The 27,196-nt window shown below is 34.5% G+C and overlaps 1 protein-coding gene across 1 annotated transcript in view; it reads right to left on the bottom strand.

Moving 5' to 3' along the window:
• The window catches only part of LOC124544638 (ionotropic receptor 25a), a 424,769-nt gene that overhangs the window by 114,012 nt on the left and 283,561 nt on the right, over window positions 1-27,196 (bottom strand). Inside the window, exon 14 of the mRNA XM_047123253.1 lies at window positions 9,453-9,652. Within this exon, the coding sequence (XP_046979209.1) occupies window positions 9,453-9,652 (200 nt within the window). The remainder of the gene's footprint in view (window positions 1-9,452; window positions 9,653-27,196) is intronic.

Here is a 27,196-nt window from a genome sequence, read left to right as displayed (position 1 = left end):
CAAATCTGTCAATGGTGCAGAGACATGCTAAGTATGCTGGTGCAGAGGTTTTTAACCTTCATCCCATAGAGATTAAAAAATTATGGAACAGTGAACCACTTTTTAAAACTAAACTATCTCAATTTTCTTGACTCATTCATTCCACTATGTTAAGGAATTTGTGAAAAGGTAAGATACAGCCAAACAGTTTCATGATTGTCAAATGTGAATACAAGTATTTCATGAAGATTAGGTTATCTCATTCATCACTGTGAAGTGTGGATACATATCTTTATTAATTTAGCACTGCTGAACTAATTGCCCAGTGGTATGACAATGACTATACCCATAGTACTGTCTGAACACATCACTATTTGTCTCTAAAAAGAATTATGTAATGTAAGCAAAAGAATTATATGTAATCATAACATCAACAGACTGAACTGCATGTTAGTGCATATACCATGGTTTGAGAATGATAGCTTTCCTACTACTGTTTTGATGTCACATGCCCAGTTGCAGCCACAAAAGTTAAACAAACTAAAAAATATAAACAGAAGTATGTGGATAAATATTGATGTCATTGAAGGAAGGGAAAGTTAAAATTATTCCATAGTGCAATGTTGAATGATAAACAAAATCTCAAGCTAACGGAGGCCTTCAAAACTTATCAAGAATATTATAAAAATCTATTAATACAGACCAGGAGTAGCTGTGCTACAAACAAACTTCATGCTTCACACAGTGTTACTACTGGTGTCTGGGAAGTGATACACAGTTTTATAAAAGGGAGAGACAAATCCTGTATGGACTTCAATATTGACCAGAATAGGATGGTAGTAAAAGATCAACATGAAATTGCTACTATGTTCAATGAATTATTTTCTTCAGACAGGTAAATATATTTGCAATTAATGTGATTAGCAAGTTCTGCAAAGACACTGTTGTCCTAAAGACTGCATACAATGCTCTCTTTTTCTCGAACCTGAATTATGGAATAGAAATTTAGGGAGCAACAACCAAAGAAAATCTAAATAAGCTGTTGCTACTTCAAAAAAGGGCTATAAGAATCATCTGTGGAGCACAATATAAAGAATCATGCCATGGTTTGTTTACAAAAACTGGTGCACTAACCATAGCAAAGATGTATATTCTAAAAGCCATATTACTTTTTAAAAGACTGCAGCCCAACATTTGTTCCAATTTGTATCAGTACAATACAAATGAAGAAAATTTTTACATCATCTGCCATAGAACAGCACTCTATGAAAAGGGTCCACAATCCACTGCCCAGAAAAGTTACGACCCTACCCACAATGAAGCTTAAATTTCAGCTAAAGAAATTTCTGTTACAAAATCCATTTTACACTCTAGAGGAATACCATACTTACATGCAGAATAAGAAGTGCTTAAAAAATTGTAAATAGCATTACGCAAACAATTTATTTGTGATTTAATAATTTTGTTAATCAATTATGTATTCAGAAGAATTTATTATTGTGCTGTATATCAAGAATTGTAACCTGTTTTTATACATATGCAATAAATTATTCGATGTTGGAAAGAGTATTATTATTATTATTATTAAGAATGAAGATAACAATTTTTCAAATGTTGATATAAGTGTTTTATACAGATGCTGTTATTTTCATTGCGGCAATGTGTGTGTATATGCATTTTTACTGTAATTATTTCACTGAAATGATTGCCCCAGTACTTGTAGTATGTCATCAATTATCTCTGTGAAGCTAGTGTAAGCCTTGCCCTATGGTTTTACAGTAGAACACATATTTTTTAAAAATGTTTTTCTAGGGACCAGAATTTTTTAACGTTAGATGGGGATTTACCTTAAATCGAGGTTTCGATAGAAAGCAAACCATTTCCAGAACTCTTTGCCTGTATTGACATGAATTGCAACAACACACATAATTTACACAATAACAACAATAAAACAAGGAGATACCTACCCTATACGCAATACTGTAATTACAAATTTTTTTGTAGCACTAATACAGTAGTCAAAGATCATATTTTCCCAGCACACTACAAAATTAAAACATCCACAAAATACTTACATAATTACAGTAATATAATGAATTGAGTTCCTTTTCCTATATACAACACACATTTACACAACTTTTACAGTGCCTCATTTTTTGAAATACCTGTAATCAAAGTTGGTAGTCTGCTTTTTAGCACTGTTGGATTTTAGGTTCAAAATGTCCATCTCCAATTGATTTACTCTGTCTATAACAGGGTTGTCCACTTTAAATCCTGTGACAAATCTCCGGACAATGTCTATGCTGGCAGTAGCTTCACTGAATGATGGTGTTTGCATTTCTTCATTCCTAACATCATCTTCTTCTTCGATATCTTCATCATTCTGTTTTACTCCATCTTCGCAGATTTCCTCAATATCTGATGTGAGTGAGCAAACTGATATACAGCCAGATTCTCCATGCAGTACACAGTAACACACAAACTGATGCAAACTTGCATAAACTGATGCTATACTGTAATGCTGCTACAAACGTACAGACCTGGACAGAGCTCGGCCGCATGCAAGCATGCAAAGCAATGTGAGTATTAGCACGCTGTACATTGTTAGTCTCCAGCCACGGTCGGCTAAGTTCGAGCTTGCTCATGCATGTAGCAAGGAATCGATATGGAAAATGATCTATCGTATCCAATATAAATGCTGGTATTCATAGTTTCTTAAAGCCTGTATTACACGATGCTTGCATTTGGAGGCAAAGCCTACGAAAGTTCTGAAAAATCCTGCTAGAAGCCGCCGCAAGTACTGTAGTTACCATATTTATCCGACTGCAAGCTGACCTCGAATGCAAGCCACACACCAGAAATTGCCCCGATTTCAAGCTGCACTTAAAAGTGAAAGATATGGCTCATAATATGATGGATAGAGCGTTAAGTGGCCCTACCTCTCAGGGATTTGGGACACTTAAAATTACAATTACATCGCAAAACACTGACAACAGTGAAAATTCATGATATCTATTGAATACAGTATTCCAGACCTACATGCATGTGAGCTGTGACATTGCAGGCGAGCTCGCTGCACTGCATACTGGAACACAGTCATGATTTTTCATGTTTTATTATTAATGCTAGCGACTCCTTGTTGCTACTTTCATAAAAAGCATCATACTCAGTGCCATCAAATGCATTAGAAATACAGTATTTTTTAAATATGTGATGAAGAATTTCACTTGGGAGACATTTCCAAGATTGACTAATGCACACACACACTTGAGAAACGCTTGCACACTTAACATGTCCTGTAGGCATTAATTGCCTATCTTCTTTCGTTAGGCACTGTGTATACATACTGTATATTTCTGCTTGTCCATAAAAGGTTTGTTTAAACTAACATCTAACAGATGCAGAATGGATGTCATCCATTCTGGAATTACAACTAAGTCTGTTCTACCCTCCACTAATTTTTTTATCACAGCTGGTGCACAGTGACTTGCGTGCTAACCTAACACAAGCCTACATGGCAAACCTAGCAAGGTACTAGGTCTGATCCACTCCAAAACCATGTCCTCCATGAACCAGCCAATTTTGGTAGCATGTACAATAACATCTGTAGGAAACACTTTGGACTTCGGTAAAGTCTTCCATGTGAAATGACTGGTGGCAGTTTATGGCCATTGGCTGTACAGCCAGCATGAATTTTATATAGCGCTGAAATGTGAAGAGTTTTTCCCCGTATTTTTCTTGAATTTTTTCTGCAGTTACAGGTAAGCACTGGCACTGATTCCTCACAAAAACGTTCACTACAACTTCCAACTCATAGTGGCGGCCACATTTTGGTCCATAAAATGCTTTACTGTTGCTGAATCAAGCTGAAAGTTATTACTTTCGCAGTCTCCGTGTCTTACCGAACTTCAAAAGCAGACTCTAACAAACGTTTTTGCAAGCACTGCTCTCTTTAGCTGGAGTTGTCAAAATGAAAAGCCAAGCTTGTCAAGTTTCTTCAAAACTTCCATTTTGATGGTGTATATGTAAAGAGTTTCATTTAATTGCTATGAATATTTGAAAAATTGCTAAATTCGCCCATGATAAAAAATACCTTAACATTCATTACTTGAAACTAACACAATGGCTTCTTTGGTGGCTTCTAGCAACAAAAAGCTGCAATAAAGGCTGCAAGCACTTATGGCAGCAATTAGCAGCATTTTTAGGAACTTCTTAGGCTTTGCACCCAAATGTTAACTGCAGGAGGTTTTTTGCATTCCGAAAACTGGAAAAAAAGTGTGACTTGCATTCGGGCCGCAAAATCCACTATTATATTGTTTTCAATATCTAATATTCCCAATGCTAAATGCAGGTTTTGCCGTAATGCGAATTACGTTAAATCGAATATAAAACTGCATTGCACTTAAGGAATAATTTTCAGGAGTTGAAATTTCTACTGTCAAATGCAGGTTTACACTAAATCAAGATCACAGAAAATCAGGGTTATACTGTATTTGTAATACTAGAATATCTGTTCAATAACAGCCAGGAAATTTAAAAAATCAAAGACGAGGATGTTATCCTGTTCAAATATCAAACTGCTTCAATAATTTTTTTTATAAATGTAGCTAAATCTAATGTAAATGTGTCTACTTATAAGGATAATGTGCAGTTCTTTGGCCTTACTCAAAATTCTGAACAGCTTCCTGTATTTACAAATGTTACACCGAAAGATGTAGAAGATGTTATACTATCCCTGCAAAACAAAAATTCCTCAGGATGGTATGGTATACCAACTAAAGTAATTAGAATGGTGTTTAAAATAATATCACATCCTCTGACAGAAATAATTAATCAATCGTTTGAGCAAGGATGATTCACAGAGTTACTGAAGTATGCCAAAGTAAGACCAGTTCACAAAAGAGACCCAAAAGAAGAAATGGGAAATTACCGACCTGTTTCTATCCTGTTAATTTTCTCTAAGTTATTTGAAAAGCTTGCAGAAACACAGATATTAAATTTTACCTCAAAATTTAATATCATTGATAAAAATCAATTTGGGTTCCAAAAAGGAAAAAGTACCTTAGATGCAATAAACACATTTGTTGAAAGAATTAGCTCCTCATTGGATAACAGCAGCAAAGTTGCAGGTATATTCTGTTACCTAAGTAAAGCATTTGATTCAGTGAATCACTCTGTGCTGCTCTATAAATTAAGATCTAACTCCGCAAATTACTCATCGAAATGGGAAACTAGGTGTTCTCCAAGGCTCATTTTTGGGACCAATTCTTTCCTGTTCTATATTAATGACTTATCCTTGAACATCAAAGCAAGGTCAGTCCTATTTGCAGATGACACTTCTATGCTGATTGGAAGAAAAAAATAACAAAAAAGAATAAAAAAAATAAAAAATAAAAAAACGAAAAGAGCTCTGCAGAAATTTAAAACAAAACAATCTAAACCAAGTGAGATCTATGTCCTACACGAAAATGTGAAGATAGAACCAGCAAGCACAGTGAAATTCTTAGGACTAAACTTGGATGAAAACTTAAGCTGGCAGGCACACTCAGAATATTTAGGTACCAAACTATACAGCCTCTCTTTTGCCATGGCAATGATACATGATGTAATAGACATGGACAGTTGAAAAAATGTGTACCATAGTTACTTTGAATCTGTCATCAGGTATGGCATAATTTTTTGGGGTAATTCAAGTTATATGGTACAGATATTAAAACTTCAAAATCATTATGAAGATGTGTGCCGCACATTCGAGAACCTCATGTTGCCCATTGTTTAAAAAACTAAATATATTATCTGTCCCCTCACTATACATTTTTGAAATTCTAATTTTCCTATACAGTAAACCTGAACTTTCCAAAGAATTTCACTTCAAACACACTGACACAACTAGGCCAAAACAAAATTTTATGCTCCCTCCACAGTGATTAATACTATATTTTATAGCTCCTCAATACATGAGCATGAAAATATACAATAAATTAAAGGGTTACAATATTCTGAGCATGGAAATTGGACATCTAAAGAAAAAAATTACATGAACTCTTAATGGAAAAATATTATTATTCAGTGGAGGAGTTTATGAATGATGAGGTCATAATTTAAACAGGGCAACCAACAACTCTATATAAATTAAATAAAATGAAATAAAAATAGTACAAAAATGTAAAAGTATTGTACTGCTAAAAATTGTTTGATACCTGTACTTGTTATTATTTTTAAGTCTGTAAACTAAATCCCTAAAATTATTTATTGACATGTATCCAGTACAACAGATCACATAATCTGAATATTGTATGTTATGAGATGAAATAACTCATATCAAATCAAATATAAATATGTGTTGTGCTTCAACTGTGAATCAATAAGAACATTGCAAGAACAATGAAAGCTGGCTTGTAAAGGGGTTACGTATAAGTAACTGGGGAGCAATGGTAGTCATGATGATAAAGGACAGGTTTAAGGATAAATTATTGCAATGAACAACAGGAGACATTTCAGTGTAGTCTCTCACTCAATTCCTTTTGGCATTATGAATAATATGTCTACCATGTACTGAAGACAGAACAGCTGATGCTGATTAAGCCTATGAAAAGTATTTAAGTGAGAACAATCACTGTAACATGGACTGCATGATCTGGAATATACTCACAAGAAAAAATCTATATTATTACACAAGAAAACCTATGCATGGTCACCGTGCACCAGTCGCAGGTTGTCTATCTAACACCTTCCAGGGGCGACAAAATCTTGATTTTCAATATTTCATGTAATTATTGACCAAACTTACTAAATTAAAATTCTCTCATAATCTACTCAATAACAAGAATAATCATGTTTAAGATTTAACATGATAAGACAAGTATTACAGTTAGAAACTGCATATATGTCTTGAGGCAGCATAACTCACAGCACACAAATACATCGACTATGTTTCATCTAGTGGTAGAGAATGAGAGCAGTTAACAACTTCAACAAGCGTTACACATAATTTCAAGTCTTTAAGAAACTCCATACTGACACATGTGAAGACATCGCTAGTTGCAAACTATATAAGATGATTTTTCTGTTTTTTTTTTTTTTTTTTTTTTTTTTTTTTTTTTTTTTTTTTTTTTTTTTTTTTTACGTGGATTTCTGGTGGTATAGGATAGTATTTATTCTGTTCTATAATGTTATGAGTAACTAATTGTTGAAAATAATAATATGGAACTCTTATTATTTCCCTTTTGGACATTAGTAATTAGGTTTTCTTGTTTACTGAATATGTAAATATTCTGATTCTTTGTTTTTCATTTATTCCTTTAATTTTGGCTTTGTAAAGTTACATGTTTACTAAGATACTGTACAAGCAGAGCAAGAGTGATCAGAATATTGATTGTGAGGGTTAACATTGTCAGTAGAGCATGTGTTGCACTAATGTTTGAACTGAAATGGTGGAAGGAAGTCAAAAGCATGCTGATCATGTTGTGTTGTGAAACAATTGGTGCAAATGAAACTGATTAATGATGAGATACATTTCTGCTCCTTCCTGTAATAGAATGTAAAAAGGTTTAAAATGGACAGACTGTATAAAACAGACTGTGTAAAACCACCAAATGAACAGTGTTGCATCACCATGACAATATAAGCTATGGACAGATGACATTGTAGTTACGGTGTTCTGAAAAGAACTGTGTCTGTGCCATGTGCATTTTAAATATTTTATAATTTCAATGCATATTCACGCCATTGCTGACTACCATGTGCATGAACCATTAATTATGCCACAGATGCATAAAAACTGTTTATTATGGGTGTGCTTGTTACTGCCAACAGTGGCTAGTTCGCAGTCATGTTATTCTTGTGATCAATGAACAGACTGTAATTCTGCAATAAAAATAACATTAAAACCCTCTACTGAACTATGTTACTTCACTGTTGTGCATGAGAGACATAATAAATCACTCGTGCATAGCTAAATGCAACAGTCAATGACAGCAGACCTGCTTACACATGATTGGTGCAACACACGCAGAGGCAAGTGTCAGACTGAGCGCTGTGTGTTCACTTGGAAGTAAATGTCCTATTGCCACATCATCATAGCCATATATAAATGCAGTTGTACCATAATTAACTGTGTATGCAAAGATAAATGTTAGGCAAAATGGTCAAACTTTTGTTAGTAGAAATCAGAGAGGGTTCCCCCCCCCTCCCCCCCTCCCCACACATCAGATTTGCAACGAGCAGGATTGATTCAGTGTTTTATGGTAATTTGAAAAAAAATTGGTGGCAAGGCTGTGACATAATCACTACACATGGCTTGATTCAAAACTGAACTAGATAACATAGCAGGTTAGGTCTCAATTTTGTTAGCCGTGTGTAGCTGGATCACTACAAACTCTCCATAAAATGGTGAAAGGGAAAGTTTAACAGTTATTACACTTTCACGGTTCATACAGTAGAGCTTCAGCATCAGGCTGATGTTTTAATTTATTATTTCTACACTGATAACACTATTCACAACATATTTGGCAGATAGTATCCAAAAATACCACTGAATGTACCTACAAAATTATATCATTGTACACCACACAGTCCAGGAGATATAACATAAAACACTGAGATGGGGTAAAAAAAAAACTAGCTTTTGCTTAAAAAGAGTGGAACTACCCAGAACTTACTCATCCAGCGTTCGATAATGAGAATACTTAGTGAATTCTAACGAACTTTAAACACAATTTCAAACCTTTTCTAAACCTTTTCTTGCAAATATTTAGCACATAAACTCATTTGTAAAGGACTCAGATGTCTGAAGCTGTCTTATACTTGGGAGTTAGAATCTTCCTTTAAAGAATCACACAACCAGTTATAAAAGGAAGTGTAGCCTTAAACATATGAGATTTCTCTTAGACAGTAACATCCTAAACATAAAGTAGAAGAATTCTTTATACAAAACTGATTACACAGGATTGTGGTGCAGATTAATTCACAGATCAAAGAGCAAAAATATGGAAAATATGGTGACAGATTCATAAAAAAAGTTATTTATGAAATGTAAGATACAGGAACAACCACAAAGTAGACAAGCACAAACATGAAGAAACACAGAGAAATCCATTGAAGCTCTAGATAATTTTAAAAAAATAGTTAATGTTAAAAATAGCTGGTCATTGATGCATAGACGACGGAGTTTTAGTAACTTGTTCTTTTTCTTGTATTTTTCCTGTAGCTCCAGACAAAATATCTTGAGCAATAGCAGCATGAGTTGCAGTTTTAAATGACATTATGTGAGGAGACTACGTTTATATGGAAAGTGAATCATTTACAGTATAAAATAAAAGTTATAAATTTCAAATTCTACATCGTGAGGAACTCTGAAGTCATCATTTTCTCTGCTAGAGTTTTGTTCATGAGACAATCAATTGTCATGTATCACTTATTACCATACTTATTTGCTTACCAGTATGAAGATGCAGTATTTAAATGTAACTTACCTATGAAAGCAAACCCTTCACTTGATGATTTTGAAGCCCTTACTCTTTCTAATGCTTCCTCCATGTTGGCTGGAAATCCAGCCTCAGTCATGGCTTGCAGGATTTTTGTGTATTTATCACTCACTGGGTAATCCCAAACAGCTAGCTTTGCTCTCTCAACTTCACTTAAGCTGTCATTCAGACTCATATCCTTCCATATCCTATCAGTTTAGCATGAAACAAACAAATTATTTACAAAGTTTCACAGTTAAGTGCATAGGCAATTATCAATTTAGTGTCACTTTTATTGCATCAGCATCAGACAGATCCAACAAGAAAATATGATAGATATTGGTTTTTTGTTATTACTAACACATTAAATTTCAATGAAGCTTTCATGTTTCTGCAGCAACGCATATTTTTAGTTATGCAGATTATATTTACACATGCAATCACTGAACTTCATGTACTCTCTCAGAATACACAGTTTCAGTCTTTTCCTCAACTGCTGTACTTCCTCAAGCCAGGGATGTAAGACATCTTTCAATAAACTGCTTTACTTCTGTTTCCAATGTTAAACTTATTTTTAACACAAGACCAGAAAGTTAAAGCTGCAAGATCCGTATACATATTACCTAATCTCTGAATTTTTCTCTGGCTTTTTTAATCATTTATTATTTACAACATGTTCCACTAAAATATTTGTAATACTACATGTATGTCCTCTCTCTCTCTCTCTTTGTGTGTGTGTGTGTGTGTGTGTGTGTGTGTGTGTGTGTGGAATGTAGTGTAATGTTTGTGTTAGATAATGATGAGAGAAGGGAGAAGGTGAAACCCAGTGCCAGGACATAGCCTACACCTTGCAAATAGCACCAATAGGGCCCCCAAACTTATTGTACCCATCTAGTGGGTGGATCAGCATCAACAGTGTCACATGCCCCCCTTGCTAGTCAAATACTGACAGTGAAAATGTTTTCCACCACCAGGATTTGAACTGGCTTACACTCAGGTCAAACACCACCACACAAGTGTGCATTAGTGACCTTGGCCATGGAGATGAGTTTTTCTCTGGCTTTCATTATGAGTTCCACTTCAGCTCCTTTATCATAGCAGTACTATTTCTGCATAGCTCAATATTTTCCTAGAAAGCTACTACTGTCCTTCTTTGTATTCACTCCATGTCTGAAATCACTTACAATTGGTATGAGTCGCATTCAGAATTGCAGTACTCCAGCTGAAGCCTTACAAAGGATTTGGCAATGTTTTTACTTCACCTTACTTGGTTAGTCTCTCAAGTTTCTCATTTACTAATGTATCTGTGGAAATATCTCATAGATCCTTTTATGTGTATGTGATGCTAGGATGGAGAACAAGATAAAAAACATACATAAACTTACATAACAAAGAACACAGCACAGCTGATTAAAAAGAAGTTACAGGAAAAACAAAAACATAAAACTAGGTCGCAACAGAAGCAAAGTGAAAAAAGGTATGCATGTATCAGCACATGTTGTACAATACACAACAAACAATTAGTAAAAATATATGTGAAATAAATCTACATATCTCTGTTAAAAATTCATTTAATGAATAAAAAGTTTCATCAAGTAAATGTATCTTCAATTTATTTTTAAATTCAAAAATTCAAATGGCTCTGAGCACTATGGGACTCAACTGCTGAGGTCATTAGTCCCCTAGAACTTAGAACTAGTTAAACCTAACTAACCTAAGGACATCACAAACATCCATGCCCGAGGCAGGATTCGAACCTGCGACCGTAGCGGTCTCGCGGTTCCAGACTGCAGCGCCTTTAACCGCACGGCCACTTCGGCCGGCTATTTTTAAATGATGTACTGTAACTACATAGGTCTTTGATGTTATCTGGCAATTAAATATTTTAATACTGGAATAAATGGACTACTGTACATAATTCTGTAACCAGCTTAGATTCTTGAGATCAGAGTGGAGGTCAGCCTTCCTTCTTGTACTGGGATCATGGTACATTTGATTGGTTTCATAGTACACAGGATTATCAGCTGTGAAGCCCATAATGGAATAAAAATATTTGGAAGTTGTAGTAAGTTCCTTAAATAGACTGCGACAGGAGGTTCTTATGGCATACTCTGCACATAATTTGGGCAATCTTCTCCTGCAGAAAGAAAACTGTCTTTGATGTAGGTTAATTGCCTTAGAAAATAATTCTGTAGTACATAATAGAGTGGAAGAATGCAAAATGAGTGAACTTTGTGACATGGATGCGTCTGATATGTGAGATTGTCCTAATGGCAAAAATAGCAGAGGATACTCTTTCTATGGTTTGGAGGATGCGTTGGTCCCAGCTAACACTGCTATGTATTTGGAGGCTCAAGAGTTTAGTGCAATGTATCCTTTGTATTTGCTGACTGCCATGTACAGTAGGTATCTCCTATGGGAATTTGTGATTGGAGCTTACTTTCAAACAGGTTATAAGTCCTGAAAGAAATCAAAAATTGACATCTGAATGTCCCTGGAGATAAAAATCTGCAATTACAGGTTATAAAACAGATTTATTATCTGTCTTGATTGCATTAACATTTTAAAATGACTGGTTTTGCTGGAATATGAATCATACTGAGATCTGTAGACAACACTAAAATAACTAATCTGCAGATAATTTACAAAAATACAAAATGTTACCATATCATAACATGCCATAATCAAAAATCAGACATGCCAGAATATACCTGATTGTATTGATTAGAAAAGTAATCATTGTGACTACCATCAAAACTTAGATACTGCATCACACTATTTTATTTTGTGATGTAGCATGGTGTATTTGATGTTGGATTATGGCACAGTATGATAACATTTTGTATTTTTGTAGAGTATTTGCTTATTAGTTATTTTACTGTTGTTTATAGATCTGAAGACGGCTCATGTTGAACTGAAACTGCCCTTCTTAAAAAATAATGCAACCAAAAGATAGATAATAAATGTATTCTGAAAGGTTTTTTTTTGACATCAGTGTCAAACAGTGGACTGTTTGTTCTTTATTGTTGTTGTTTCTTGTTTTAATGTTGTCACACACAGTGAACATACATGCTTTATATGACAAAGTTAAGTCATTTATTTGCTGTGTATTAGAAACAGCAGCAGACCAAGGAAAGATCTCTTGGGGACTCCACGTAGTACAGCACCTCAATCACACTCTACCGCTATAAAGCTCATTTGTTGTTCTCATCCAAAACTCCCTTCTGCTTCCTCTCTTGGGGTAGGAGTTTAGACAGTTTACTACAGCCCCTCTCATGCCATAGTGGCATGATTTGTTGAGATGTATTTTATAACTTACACAGACAAAACCCTTAGAGAGATCATAAAATGTTCCAACTGGATTAATTTTTTTATTGCATGATTCCAGTATATCATTTATGACCGAAATTACAGCTTCTGTTGTGAACATAGCTTTCTGGAAACCAACTAGTCTTTCACTGATTATGTCAAAGTTTTTGTGGTGCCTCACAATTCTGGAATACAGTACTTTCTTGAGTACTTTCCTGAATGTGATCAAGAGAGAGATGGGACAACAATTTGTGATGTGTTGTGTCTCTCTTTTTGTGGAGAGGTTTCATTATAGCAAGCTTCATTCCATCTGCAAAGACACCCTGATACATAAAAATGTTAAATATGTGGGTCAAAATTTTGCACCACTGATCTGAATAAAATTTTAGAAGTTTACTAGAAATATTATCTATACCTAATTGTCCTTTGTTTTTTTTAAAGAGGCAATGGTTTTCTTTACCCCATTTCTAGTTATGGAGCATATGCTTATCTCACATATTAGGAAAACGGTGTTTCAGTATTTAAATGTAACTTTCTAAAGAGCCAGTGCAATCTATTTGCTCAGCTGCACTTAAGAAATTGTTACAGAAGAGTTTTACCATTATCTCTTGCCTGTTTACATGTTTAATATTTAAAATGATGTCTTTGGTTTTACTGTACTGTTGGCACCTGTCTTATTCGTTATTATGTCCCAGACTACTTCGATTTTCTTACAGAATTTTTGGTTTTGGGGCTAAATTATAAACTTTTTGACTGTCTGATTTTTTTAATATATATTACAGTACATTGAGTAATTTTTGATTGAGTAGGGTAGCCTGAATTTTTTGATGCAATGTACGATTCTCCCTCTTCTGCCCCCCCCCCCCCTTTCTCTTTTTAAGATACCCTTATACATCATGAGATCCAAGGCTTTTCATTGGTTCCTTAAAGTTGATTTCTGTAAACTTTATTTGGAAAGAAATCTTCAAATACTGCTGCCATTTCATTGCTGAAGGGATCATATTTGGAACTGAAATCTATCCCACAATTGACGTATCTCCAGTTTACGTCTTGGAGATATGATTTACAGGATTTAATCATTTCTTCATTTATACGTGTCACTACCTTTCATTGTGACTGAGTTTTATCCTGACAAATATTGATAGTATTAATAATAAGTCTCTGACCATCTTGGTCAGAGAGACCATGAATAGTTTAATAATTGTGAATGTGTCCCCTTTCCAATGCTCTACAAAACTGCTTTTGACAAGGATGCTTGAATTTGTACTTAAGAAAATTGACTGCTGGGATGAGGTTAAGGTGTACATAAAATTTACCAGGTCTGTTTTCCCACACCTGTGTGTTAAAAAATTTATACTGAGTTGAGCTGTTTCAAAAAGAGGCCAAGATCCCCTGAAGATGTCCTATATATTACTACAATTAACAAAGGAGAATTATTTACAAACTGTTCAATGGCACATGATTCAAAAAAGAGAAAAGAACCATTAGAGCAGTGATCAATCATGCAAACTAGATGTATGTGAGCCTTGTGCACTCAATGTAATCGCACATGTAGAAGATAAGTACAGCAGCAAAGATAATCTTGGTTCCACTCTCACAGAATGCTAAAACATCCTCAGACATATAATTATATTTTATTTCTGACAGTTCAAATTCATCTTATATTTTTTTGTAATAACAAATAAAACATGAAAATCAGCATAAGCTTTATTTTGAGAAAACATAATTATTTTTCATGCTACTAATTTCATTCAGAATTATAATCATATTTGAAATTATCAGCATCATTCTATAATGTGCTTTTTGTAATATTCTGATAATATTTGTAAATATGTATTTAATTTTGTATAAAACTCTTTGGATGCAATATGTCAATGTACTTTAAGATCACTGAACTGTGACTTCTTGAACCTTATTACTTATTGATTCAAGTACTTGGGAGGGAATAGTGTGAGCAATTGGACTCTGAAGTCATTTGGTTTTAGCTGTAAGTGTGCTGATTGATGCTTGTAGTAGTGTAGAATTTGATTTGCACAGTACTGTATAGATATACACAAAATGAAGAAAATATAATGAATGATGAAGAAACAGATACCAACAGTGCTCAAATTTCAAGAAAAAGACAAATAATATTTTAGATGTGACAGTTATCATTTTCAGCAAGCTGTGATTTTCAATGAGTCAAACATTTTACAAGGAACAGCAAGGAGTAGGTATTGAGTGACTTCCTCCTGACTTATTTATTATTTGTACATACTGAGTGATGCAAGCTAAAAAAGTAAAATTGCTTAGAGCTTTTATTCTTCATTGTTTTATGTGATGGTACAGGGAGGGGCTCCATTCTGGGTGCTCAGTCCTGAATCTTTTAAAAGCAATATTTGGATACTGCTGCTTATTTATGTTTTGCAGATCAAGAAACAGAAATTATTTGTGAATTTACATGGGAAGCAGCACAAATGCAAAAATTATGGACTGATAGTCATTTAAGAGTTAGAAGTGGTGGATGATAATTATCAAGCACAAAAATGGAACTGACCTGACCAACAACAGCAGCATACATGGACACATCAACATAAGTAAAAAAAATTAAGTGTTTTATTTAATTGAGACATGTGACAAGTTTAGCCAAGATGACAATTTTAGAGCTGAAGATAAAAACTAGAACTGAACTAAAAACTCGGCGAGGGAGGACTGAAGAGGTGCTGGACATAAGAGATTTAGATGTAACAATTAAAGATGAGAATGAATCATTTGAAGAGGGATATTTAGAATTAAAAAAATTAATACAAATTTTGGATCAAAGAAACAAGGAACACTCAAAATCAGTTGTTTTAAATTTGCAACAAGCAACTAAGGATAAAACTGAGGAAATTATTGAAGAAAGTTTACAAATTGCAAAACACTCCAACACAAAAGTTTCATGTTTCAGTCAGTACGTTCAAACAATATACAGTGAGGTTAATTAATTGGGAAAAAGTAATAAAAGTGTAGAATAAAAAATGATATAGAATCTAGTCTCAGTAATGATTTCAAAGAGGTCAAAGATGAAACTAACACAGATAAGCAGAAAAACAAAATTATTTTTGTAAAATTCATACAGAATATCAGAAGCATTAAATTAAAAACTGAGTCATGAAAAGAATTATACTGTGTTGCCTGTAGTTAGTGCAAAAATAAAAGGTACAAAAAGAAGACACAGTAAGGTAGTCAAAAATAAATAAACAAATAAATAAAACTTTATTAACTTGTACTATTGAAGGAGTGACTTTTACATGTGAATGTTTAATTGTACCAGATCTCAGTGAGGCCTGTTGAAAAAATTCTGGTGCTTTGTCCACAAAATTTTTCTATACTTATTTTTTAGTCCTTTGAAATACTTCCTTCACAACTGGTACACTGCTACCACGCTGTTTCCACTTCTGGAAGCAGTCTTGGTACATCTCTTGCTGGATCCTGCAAAGTACCATCTGCAAATTCTCTTTTATCTCCTCTATCATTGCAGATCTTCTTTCAACAGAGTTTTCAACTCTGGAAGCAAAAAAAGAAGTCCACAGGGGCCAGGTCTGGTGAGTACTGAGGATGAGGCAGGGCAATGATTTTGTTTCTGTGGAATAGTCAAGCACCAACAGGGATGAATGTGCAGGTGTGTTATTATGATGTAAGAGCCACATTTCAGGCCATTTCCTTCTCACATATCCTCACTGGAGTTGCAACACATCCTTATAGTACCTTCAGTTATCAGTTTGTCCCTGTGCGATGAATTCATGATGAAGTAATCCTTCAAATTCAAAGAAAACTATCAGCATGGCTTTGACATTTGACCTGACCTGATGAGCTTTTTTTGGCCTTGGAGAACCTTTCCTGACTCATTATTATTATTATTATTTCTTTCTTTCCTTTCTCAGATGTTATGTCTGGTTCAAAATGGAAAGTGACGTGGACCTTGATCAAGTGTGACTTCCTTTTAGCTGTACGGTATATGTTACATTGCATTTAGGAACTTCCGGGTAATTGAACATGTATCAATAATTACAGATTTCTGTAGTTGTGTATATATGTTTGGATGTAGCTGTATTGCATTGATGTACTGGTGGATATTGTGTGGTATGACTCCTGTGGTGGATAATGTAATTGGTATAATGTCAAATTTATCCTGATGTCACATGTCCTTGACTTCCTCAGCCAGTTGGATGTATTTTTCAATTTTTTCTCCTGCTTTCTTCTGTATATTTGTTGTATTGGGTATGGATATTTCGATTAGTTGTGTTAATTTCTTCTTTTTATTGGTGAGTATGATGTCAGGTTTGTTATGTGGTGTTGTTTTATCTGTTATAATGGTTCTGTTCTAGTATAATTTGTATTCATCATTCTCCAGTACACTTTGTGGTGCATACTTGTATGTGGTAATGTGTTGTTTTATTAGTTTATGTTGTATGGCAAGTTGTTGATGTATTATTTTTGCTACATTGTCATGTATTCTGGTGCATTCTGTATTTGCTAGTATTGTACATCCGCTTGTGATGTGATCTACTGTTTCTATTTGTTGTTTGCGAAGTCTGCATTTATCTGCTGTGGTATTGGGATCTTTAATAATATGCTTGCTGTAATATCTGGTGCTTATTGTTTGATCCTGTATTGCAATCATGAATCCTTCCATCTCACTGTATATATTGCCTTTTCTTAGCCATGTGTTAGATGCGTCTTGATCGATGTGTGGCTGTGTTAGATGATACGGGTGCCTGGCATGTAGTGTTTTCTTTTTCCAATTTACTTTCTTTGTATCTGTTGATGTTATGCAATCTAAAGGGTTGTAGAAGTGGTTATGAAATTGCAATGGTGTAGCCGATGTATTTATATGAGTGATTGCTTTCTCTATTTTTCTAGTTTCTGCTCGTTCTATGAAGAATTTTCTTATATTGTCTACCTGTCCATAATGTAGGTTTTTTATGTCAATAAATCCCCTTCCTCCTTCCTTTCTGCTTAATGTGAATCTTTCTGTTGCTGAATGTATGTGATGTATTCTATATTTGTGGCATAATGACCGTGTAAGTGTATTGAGTGCTTCTAGGTCTGTGTTACTCCATTTCACTACTCCAAATGAGTAGGTCAATATTGGTATAGCATAATTATTTATAGCTTCCAACACAAAATCACCGATTTCCTGTACATGGATGATCTAAAACTACTGGCAGCAACAAATCAACAACTCAACCAATTACTGAAGATAACAGAAGTATTCAGCAATGATATAAATATGGCTTTTGGAACAGATAAATGTAAGAAAAATAGCATAGTCTTTCCCTTGACTATGCTATTTTTCTTACATTTATCTGTTCCAAAAGCCATATTTATATCATTGCTGAATACTTCTGTTATCTTCAGTAATTGGTTGAGTTGTTGATTTGTTGCTGCCAGTAGTTTTAGATCATCCATGTACAGGAAATCGGTGATTTTGTGTTGGTATGTTCCAGTAATATTATATCCATAATTTGTATTATTTAGCATGTTGGATAGTTGGTTCAGAGCAAGGCAGAACCATAAAGGACTTAATGAGTCTCCTTGGTATATTCCACGCTTAATCCGTATTGGCTGTGGTGTGATATTATTTGAATTTGTTTGGATATTAAGTGTGGTTTTCCAATTTTTCATTACTATGTTTAGTAACTGTATCAATTTAGGATCTACTTTGTATATTTACAATATTAGTTGTAACCATGAGTGGGGTACATTATCAAAAGCTTTTTGGTAATCGATGTATGCGTAGTGTAGCGAGCTTTGTTTAGTTTTAGCTTGATATGTCACCTCTGCATCTATTATTATTATTATTATTATTATTATTATTATTATTATTATCATTATAAATTGTATGGCAGTTACACACCAATTCAGAAATACAAATACAATATGTACATAATTTGGAAATTTACAAACATGTTATTTACTTAATTTATCATAGTTGGTATAGTGTCCAAGAAGTCAGAGGGTTTCCAGGGTACAAAGTTTAGGGCCACTCTTCCACAATGTCTATGGCAGTGTGTGTCTTGGAAAGCCACAGGTGCATTCTGCAGTGGTAGTCATTCCCCATCTGTATAGTGGGTCACCACTCTCCCATAGTTTATCCAGAACCTGCTAAATGTAGCCCATATCTTCTGGGACAGATCAAGCCTCCATAGTTTATTGTTGCCATGGAGAAATGTCTGGGGTGCTAGTGGAGTATTATTATACCACTCTTGTTCTCAGTGGGGGATGTCTGGAGCGGAGTCTGTTGCTTTGGACAGCAACCATACAATCAGGAATTGTCAGCTGTTGGTTGTTGAAGATTTTCTTACCTCTCCTGAGAAGATTATTCTTTCTTCTCAGTTTAGATGGTGGAATACAGCTCAGGATAGGCGGCCACAATACTGGAGTGGACTTGATTGTGCCAATAATAATCCACATTGTTTTATTTAATTGTGTTTCTGCCAGCTTTATGTGACTGCTGTTTATCCAGACAGTGCAGCAATACTCTGTTGCTTAGTAGACAAGTCGAAGAGCAGATCATCATACAGTTGAAACTACTGAACCCCATGCTATACCACATAATTTTTGCACAATATTATTTCTTGACTTCAGTTTAACTGTAGTCTTTGTTAGATGCTGTTTAAGTGGCAATGTTCTCTAGAGTATACCATGGATATTTGTTACAAGACATGTGGCTACCCATGAAAAATTTGCCCAACTTTCAGTTGGATAGGATATCACTCAAACGAAAGCAAATGAATTCAGTTTCGTTAGGTTCCAGTTGAAGACCCCAATTACAAAATTATTGTCCCATTTTACTTAGGTCTATTGTTAATATATCTTCAAAGACCTTGATTTGTTTGTGCTTTGTTGCTGTCACCCAAACTTCTTGCACTGAATGGTTGTCATACCTGCAGTACCAGTATACAAGCTAAATAGTAGTGGAGTTAGGATGGAGCCTTGAGGCATTGCCTTTGTTGAGGGTCTTCTAGTCAGTAGTGGTGTTGCCTATTATTACCTAAAATGGTCTTGTCAGTCAGCATATTGTTAAGGAGTTATGCTATTCTTCTGCAGGGTATTACACAGAGCAGGTGATAGCCAATATCCCAGTTCGATATGGTAGCTATCATAAGGTGCTCACAGGTCAATAAATATGAGGTCTGTTAAAAAAATTCCAGAACATTCATAATTTTACAGCAATGGTGTGCTGGAGTGAAATGTGGTTGGCATCCCAGCATGTACCTGTGTTTAATGTGTAAGTGTAGAATGTTGTGTTGCACAATTTGCAAATTTTGGAATGACAGAGTTAGAGGAGGAATGCATCTGCAGTAATTTTGCAGGAAACTCAAGAAAACCTTTAAAGAGACACAAAAAATAATGCAGGAAGCCTACAGGGATGAGTGCTTAAGCCATACTTGGTGTGATGACTGGTTTACATGGTTTAAAAGTGGCCAGATGGAAGTTTAAGATGACCCATGTTCAGGATGCCCTTCAACATACACCAACAATGTTTATGTCAGGAACATCAACGAAATTGTGGGTGTCAATCCAAGACTAACTGTCCTACAGATTACAGAAGAATGTAATATTTCAGTTGCATCATGTCATGGAATCCTGACACAGCATCTTGCAATAAATTGTGTTGCCACCAAGTTCATCCCATGGTTCATGAGTCAAGACCAAAGAGACATTTGCCTTACAATCTTTGAAGAGCTTTTGGGTCATGAAAATAAAAACTGGTGATGAGATGTGAGTCTCTGGTTATGATGCTGAGACCAAGTTGCATTGAGATTAAAAAATAGTGCATTGATAATGGCGAGGCACTAGCCAAAATCGAGATTTGTGTAATAAAACCTGGAAAAAAAAGGACAACTGAATGCTGCACTCTATCATATATAAATTACATGACAGTTGCTGAGTGCACCCACTTTCCCAGTGGAAGGTAACCTGATGACTGTTGTATATACTTCAAGACTATGTCAGTTGTGGTGGAGAATGATTTTTTTGTCATCACTTATAATTATGCTCATGTCATCTGTGAACAACATAATTTTGGTAGAAATATTTGGATTCTTTATGTCATTTATATAAAGCAAAAATAATAAGAGACCAAGAAAACTGACCTGCGGGACACCTATTTCCACTTTTTTGCATCTGAAACCCAATTGATTTTCTGGTTATTATGATCTAAGATGGTTTCTACAACCTGAGTGCTGTCCTGAAGGTAAGATTCAAACTATTTCCACACAAATCCTATGGGTCATCATGTGCGACTGGATTGAGGACTTCTTGGTAGGGATAATGCAGCATGTTATCTTGGATGGAGTAATCATCAGATGTAGAAGTAACTTCAAGGGTGCCCCAGAGAAGTGTGTTGGGAGGACTCTTGTTGTTCACGCAGTGTATTAATAACCTTACAGACAATATTAACAGTATCCTCAAACTTTTGGTAGATGATGCAATTATCTATAAAGAAGTTTGTCTAAAAGAAGCTGCTTAAATTTTCAATCAGATCTTAATAAGATTTCAAAAGTGGTGCACAGATTCGCAACTTGCTCTAAAAGTTCAGAAATGTAAAATTGTGGACTTCACAAAATGAAAAAATGTAGTGTCCTATGATAGTATCCTATGATTATAATATCAATGAGTCACTGTTGGACTGGGTCAACGTATAAAAGTACCTGGGTGTAACACTTTGTAGTGATATAGATTGGAATGATCACATAGCCTCAGTTGTGTGGAAAGTATGTGGTAGACTTTGGTTTATTGGTATAATACTGGGGAAGTGCAATCAGTCTACATAGGAGATTGCTTACAAATCACTTGTGTGACAGGTCCTAAATACTGCTCAAGTGTGAGGGAGCTGTACCTGCACCTGTACATGGGATATTAAATGTATGAAGAGATGACCAGCACGAATGATCAGAAGTTTGTTTGACCCACAAGAGAATGTCACTGAGATGTTCAAAAGACTGAAATGGAAGACTCTTGAAGATAGATGTAAACCATCCTGAGAAAACATATCAACAAAATTTCAGTGTCTGCAAGAAAAATTATATGAACTGAGCTGATAACTATTTTTTTACATTCAAAAGACCATAACTTACTGGAAAGAAAATAAACATTTGTAAAATATTGCTTTGTGCTATTGCAAAATGCTATGTAATTTTTATGATATTAATTGCTGTAAGGAATACTGACAAATGAACATTTAGACATTGTATGTAAAATGCAAAGAACACTTCTTTCAATAGTTTTGTGAAAAACTTTTATGCTGAATGTAACTGTATATAGTATTATTTGGTTAAATATCTAATAATCCTCTTATGCCATCTACAAATATCAGTTTGTTTTACATAACTGGGTTCACAACCACACTTAATCACCATAACTTCTATACCAGTACATATCGAACAAGTTTTACTTTTAAAAGTCACTTGTTAAAGAGACATTGGGCAATTTTATTATATAGGTTAAGAATTTTGTTCACATTTATATGCTTGCAAAGTTCTTGGTGTGTTATTGTAATACAACTGATCAGTGCATTTATCTGTGTCACATATTGTAAAATATGATACTTGCATAAAATTCATGACACAATCCACTGAATCAGAGTCATAATTTTATATTTCCAATAATTCAATTTCCTCATTTTATTTTTCATAAAAAGAAATAACACATGGAAATTAATATTAACTGTATTTTCAGAAAACATAACCATTTTCCATACTACTAATGTTATTCAGAATTATGAATGTGTTTCAAATTATAAATGCCATTCTATAATGCATTTTTAGTAATAATCTGACACTCTTTGTAAAATAAGTATTTAATTGTGTATGAAACTCTATGGATGTAAAAGATCAATGTACTTTAAGACTGTTGAACCGCAACTTCTTGTATCTTATTACTTGTTGATTCAAATACTTGGGAAGTTATGGCATAAACAGCTGGACTGTGAAGTCATTTGGTTTTGGCTGGAAGTGAATTGGCTGATGTTTGTAATAGTATGGAGTTTGATTTGTTGAAAATTGTGGCAGTATCCATGAAATGAAGAAAATAAAATGAATGATAACGGATAGCAGTAGTGTTCAGATTCAAGTTTGGTTTCAGATGGAAGTAATCTTGTTGATGTTGGTAATAATATGGAGTTTGATCTCTCCAGTATTGTGGAAATAGATATGAGATGAAGAAAATGAAATGAATGATGATGAAACAGATAGCAGCAGTGTGCAAATTTCAAGAACATGCTCAATCATATTGCTAAACAAGACAAATTATTGTTTTCAGTGAGCCATGATTTTCAGTGAGCCAAAATTCTACGAGAAGCAGCAAAAAAGAGGTATTGAGGGTGTTTCCTCCTTGTTTATTTATTATCTGCAAATACCTAGCCATGTAAGCTACAAAAGTGCACTTACTTTGAACTGCTGTCACGAAGAATAATTACTTTCTTATGTAGTTCTGGTTTTTGGGTGGATGGAGATGGGAGAACAGAAGTAGTGTCTTGTTGTGTAAGGCATGTCTTCATCGCCAAGCTATGTGGGGATATTTATTTATTTATTTATTTATTTTATCCATCTTTCAGCACTAACAGGCAATCGATGTCATCAGAAGAGTTACAGCTATTTGTACATTATGTTTTACATACCAAAATATTACATAGTAAAAATATAGCAATGTTGTAAACTATTAGCTTACAACAGCCTCTACACCTAGATCCATACATAACAGTAAGCCATAATTTATCAGCATTAACATGCAATCAATGTTGTCAGAAGTATTATAGCTATTTGTACATTATGTTTCATATAACAAAAATATTACATGGAAAAAAAGGACAGTGTTGTACCCTATTAGCTTATAGCTAGCTGCCTCTACATCCATAACTATACATAACAGTAAGCCTTAGTTTATCAATAAATTAGATCATCTTTACAACTATTCTGAAATTCTTCTACACTGTAGAAAGTATTTTTCTTCAACCACACTTTGGTTTTAGTTTTGAAAATATCCATTGAAACCAATTGAGCCTGTACGGGTAAAGTGTTGAAAAATTTTATGCCTATGTATTCATAGCTAGATTGGGTTTTCTTAAGCCTGGTTGAGGGTATATCAATCATATTTTTTTGCCGAGTATTGTGTTGATGAACTGATTTCCTTATAGTGTAGTGGTTTAAGTTTTCTTTTATGTCTAATAGGCAACAATATATGTAAAGAGATGGGACTGTGAGAATTTTTAAGTCTCTAAAATAAGGTCTACATGAGGTCTTGTTGTCAGTGATTCCGTAAAAACGTCTAATTGCTTTCTTCTGCCAAGTGAAAATTTTTTTGGCTCCTGGAGAGTTACCCCAAAAAAGAATGCCATATTGTAGAAAGAAGGCATAGTATGACTGAAGCAATAAATCTTGTGTAACACATGTGTGTAGTTTGACTAGTAGGTAGATAACTCATGATAGCTTTCGACATACATAATCTGTATGTGTGTCCCAAGTTAATTTTGAGTCAATGTGTATTCCTAGTAGTTTAACAGATGATAACTCCATGTTACTGTTTGATAAACTGAAGATTATCTTGACAGTCTTTTCATGGTTCATAGATAAGTCATTAGCTTTAAACCAGATATTAGATATTTTGAGACACTCTTCACTTTCCTCCTTCAATATGTTTATATCCTTTCCAGAATTAGCTAATGTTGTGTCATCAGCATAGAGGATAGATTTACAGTGTAAGTTATTCGGAAAGTCATTTACAAACAATATAAATAGTAGAGGTTCAAGCACTGAGCCCCGAGGAACGCCTCGTTTTATACTTAAGATCTGTGACTGTTGGTCATTATGCTTTACTATTTGTTTTCTATTGCTGAGGTATGATTCAATTAGTGAGAGTTCCAAGTGTTTGATTCCATAGCAACACAGTTTATCTAATAATAATTTGTGGTTAACTGAGTCGAAAGCCTTACTCAAGTCAATTTGAATGGCTTCAGCAGATAATTCTAACTCAAATGCCCTTAGTACGAAAGAGATAAGGTTTTCAACTGCTTTGACTATTGATACGTTTGACCTGAATCCATACTGAGAATCATTTAATATATTATTGTCTGACAGGTGTATGCATATTTGCTGCAGTATGCAATGTTCTACTATTTTTGAGAGAATAGCCATTACTGATCTTTTCATTGACATCATTCATACTTGATTTCTTATTTATTTGCATTAATAAATTTTCTTGTCTTGCATTATTCACACTGTCCTTTCGCATCTTGTGGTTCAAGAGAACTACACACTGCACTGTTGAACTTCACTTTTGGTTGCTTTCATAAACAGATTAAACTATCTAGCAAATATTTTATTCTGTTCACTTTTTTCTTCTTTTAGTTTTGTAATATCCATTTTTGGAGCACTTATTACATACTTTAAGCTAGTTATGCATGCATTCATCTTGGTAATACCATCCTTGCACTTATTAGACATTTTCCTTTTTGCATAAAGATTCACATTTTTATGGAGAGACACATGTCAGGCTTTTATCTTACCCACCATGTTTGAGATATCACAAGAGCTGTAATTACTTCAAACAGGACTCTATTTGACTAATACAACTTTCTATTAAATGTCGCTTCTCGAATACAAAAAGTTTGCTGTCACAAAAATTGTCTCTCCCTTAACCTATGCTCAGGTATTGTCTTGGACCTTTAACTTTTTTGAAGAACATCAAAGTTGGTCCTGTTGTGTGCAACCTCTCTTTTTAAAGAAAATCTAAACATTTTTTCCAAGAAAGAGATAGGATAGTTTAGTTTGTATAGCATGTTACCTGCTAGTGCCAATAGAGCAGCTGTAATGATAGTTTCAATTTAGACTGTACAATTATTCTTAAATAAAACAACAAAGAAATAATTAACTGCTATTATATGGGCAACTGAAACCAATTTGAATAAAATTAGTTTTCCATAAAAGAAAAGCATGATGGTAAGCAAATCATAAAGAAAGTACATTTCTTTAGAGGTTCCTAGTTAATTAAGCTGTAAAGACCATAGGTAATGAATTAATATAACTGGAAAATCTATGAAATAGTCTTTAAAAGCAATGAAATCATCCCAATAACTGCCTACAGTGAGTATAAAAAATATTCAGTGACAAAGTTATTCTAGCTTTGGAGCTTTTTTATGAGATGAATGTTTCTGTCAAAAACAATGTAGATTCTAGCTTTTTAATGCTATAATGTTTATTGCCTACATGAAACACACGAATAAGTTAAATATGAAAGACAATGTGACAGTTTAAGAAGTGTTTTAAGGAGTTATCCCTTTTGACAAACAACAATTACTTGGGTACTTAACAAGAAGTATTCAGGCAAAAATGTTTTGTCTGTTTAATAGTTTCTGTGGGCAAAACATTGTGCTAATGTAGATGAAATATATCTATGTACTTCTGGAAAGTGTTCTGGCACAAAGAAATTTGGTGCTGAAAGTTGTTTTGAGATAAGTTAATATGGTTTCTGTAGTCTTGCTTCAATTTACGTAACCCTCCCACTCTCATGCATGAATTATCAAGACGAAATTGAAAACAATTTGCTAATGAAAATTTCATAGGTAAGGGCACACAATAACACACACTTCGTGTTTTTCATCTACAGTTTTGATCATGACATCTGTTGGCATTTGGACCACTTGACTTGGCAGGCCACTGTGATCCACCATCGTGTTGTAATTCATTGGATATAGAATGACAGTATCTCTTTTTTGAATGTCCTGACAACAGTGGGCTTTCATCTGTAGGTCATATGTTCTCATTCACTAATCTTCCAGAATATCCAGCCATTTACTACAGTTGCATTTAGCATGTGGCACAAAATTGTCATGTACCACCTAAGGTTTGTAGGGTCATTCCCGTACAGGGCAACCGGTCCATCAGGTCAGCTCCTCCCATGTGCTTATTATAAATTCCAATACAGTGGGGTCATTTGATGTTTGTAAACTTCTTTTCCTTTTGGCTAAACCATTTAGCAGCCCCTTCAGGTTCTCTTCCAACATATGATGATAGAAGAGCTAATAGTGAATTGTCAATCCATCTCGTGAGAGTAATGTCATCCATTTATGTTGCTACTGAACAACCACTGCATTGCTTTTTCTGTAATTCTTTCCCCAACTTCAGTTTCCTCTCTGCTCCATACAGTTTATATTTGGAAAAGGTTCCAACATATCACATGGTTAGCTGTTTCAGTTTTAGCACCAAGGGAATGCTACTGAAAAGATTGGCAGCATAACCTTGTGGTTCTTTCCAAGACTGTCATGACACAGATGAAGCCCAGCAGCTCCTGCAGCCTCACATTGCGAGGCACCATTTCATCCTTCTCCATCTTGAAACAGTTTGAAGCAATACACATAATCAGACACAGCTGTTTGAATGCACATTTTGTAGCCCCATTTCTTAGGTTTCTTAGGCAGA

Source organism: Schistocerca americana, chromosome 1 (assembly GCF_021461395.2).
Source record: "Schistocerca americana isolate TAMUIC-IGC-003095 chromosome 1, iqSchAmer2.1, whole genome shotgun sequence".
In the NCBI taxonomy this organism is placed as follows: Eukaryota; Metazoa; Arthropoda; class Insecta; order Orthoptera; family Acrididae; genus Schistocerca; species Schistocerca americana.
The sequence above is the reverse complement of the archived record's forward strand: the minus strand, read 5'-3'. Positions and strand labels throughout refer to the sequence as shown.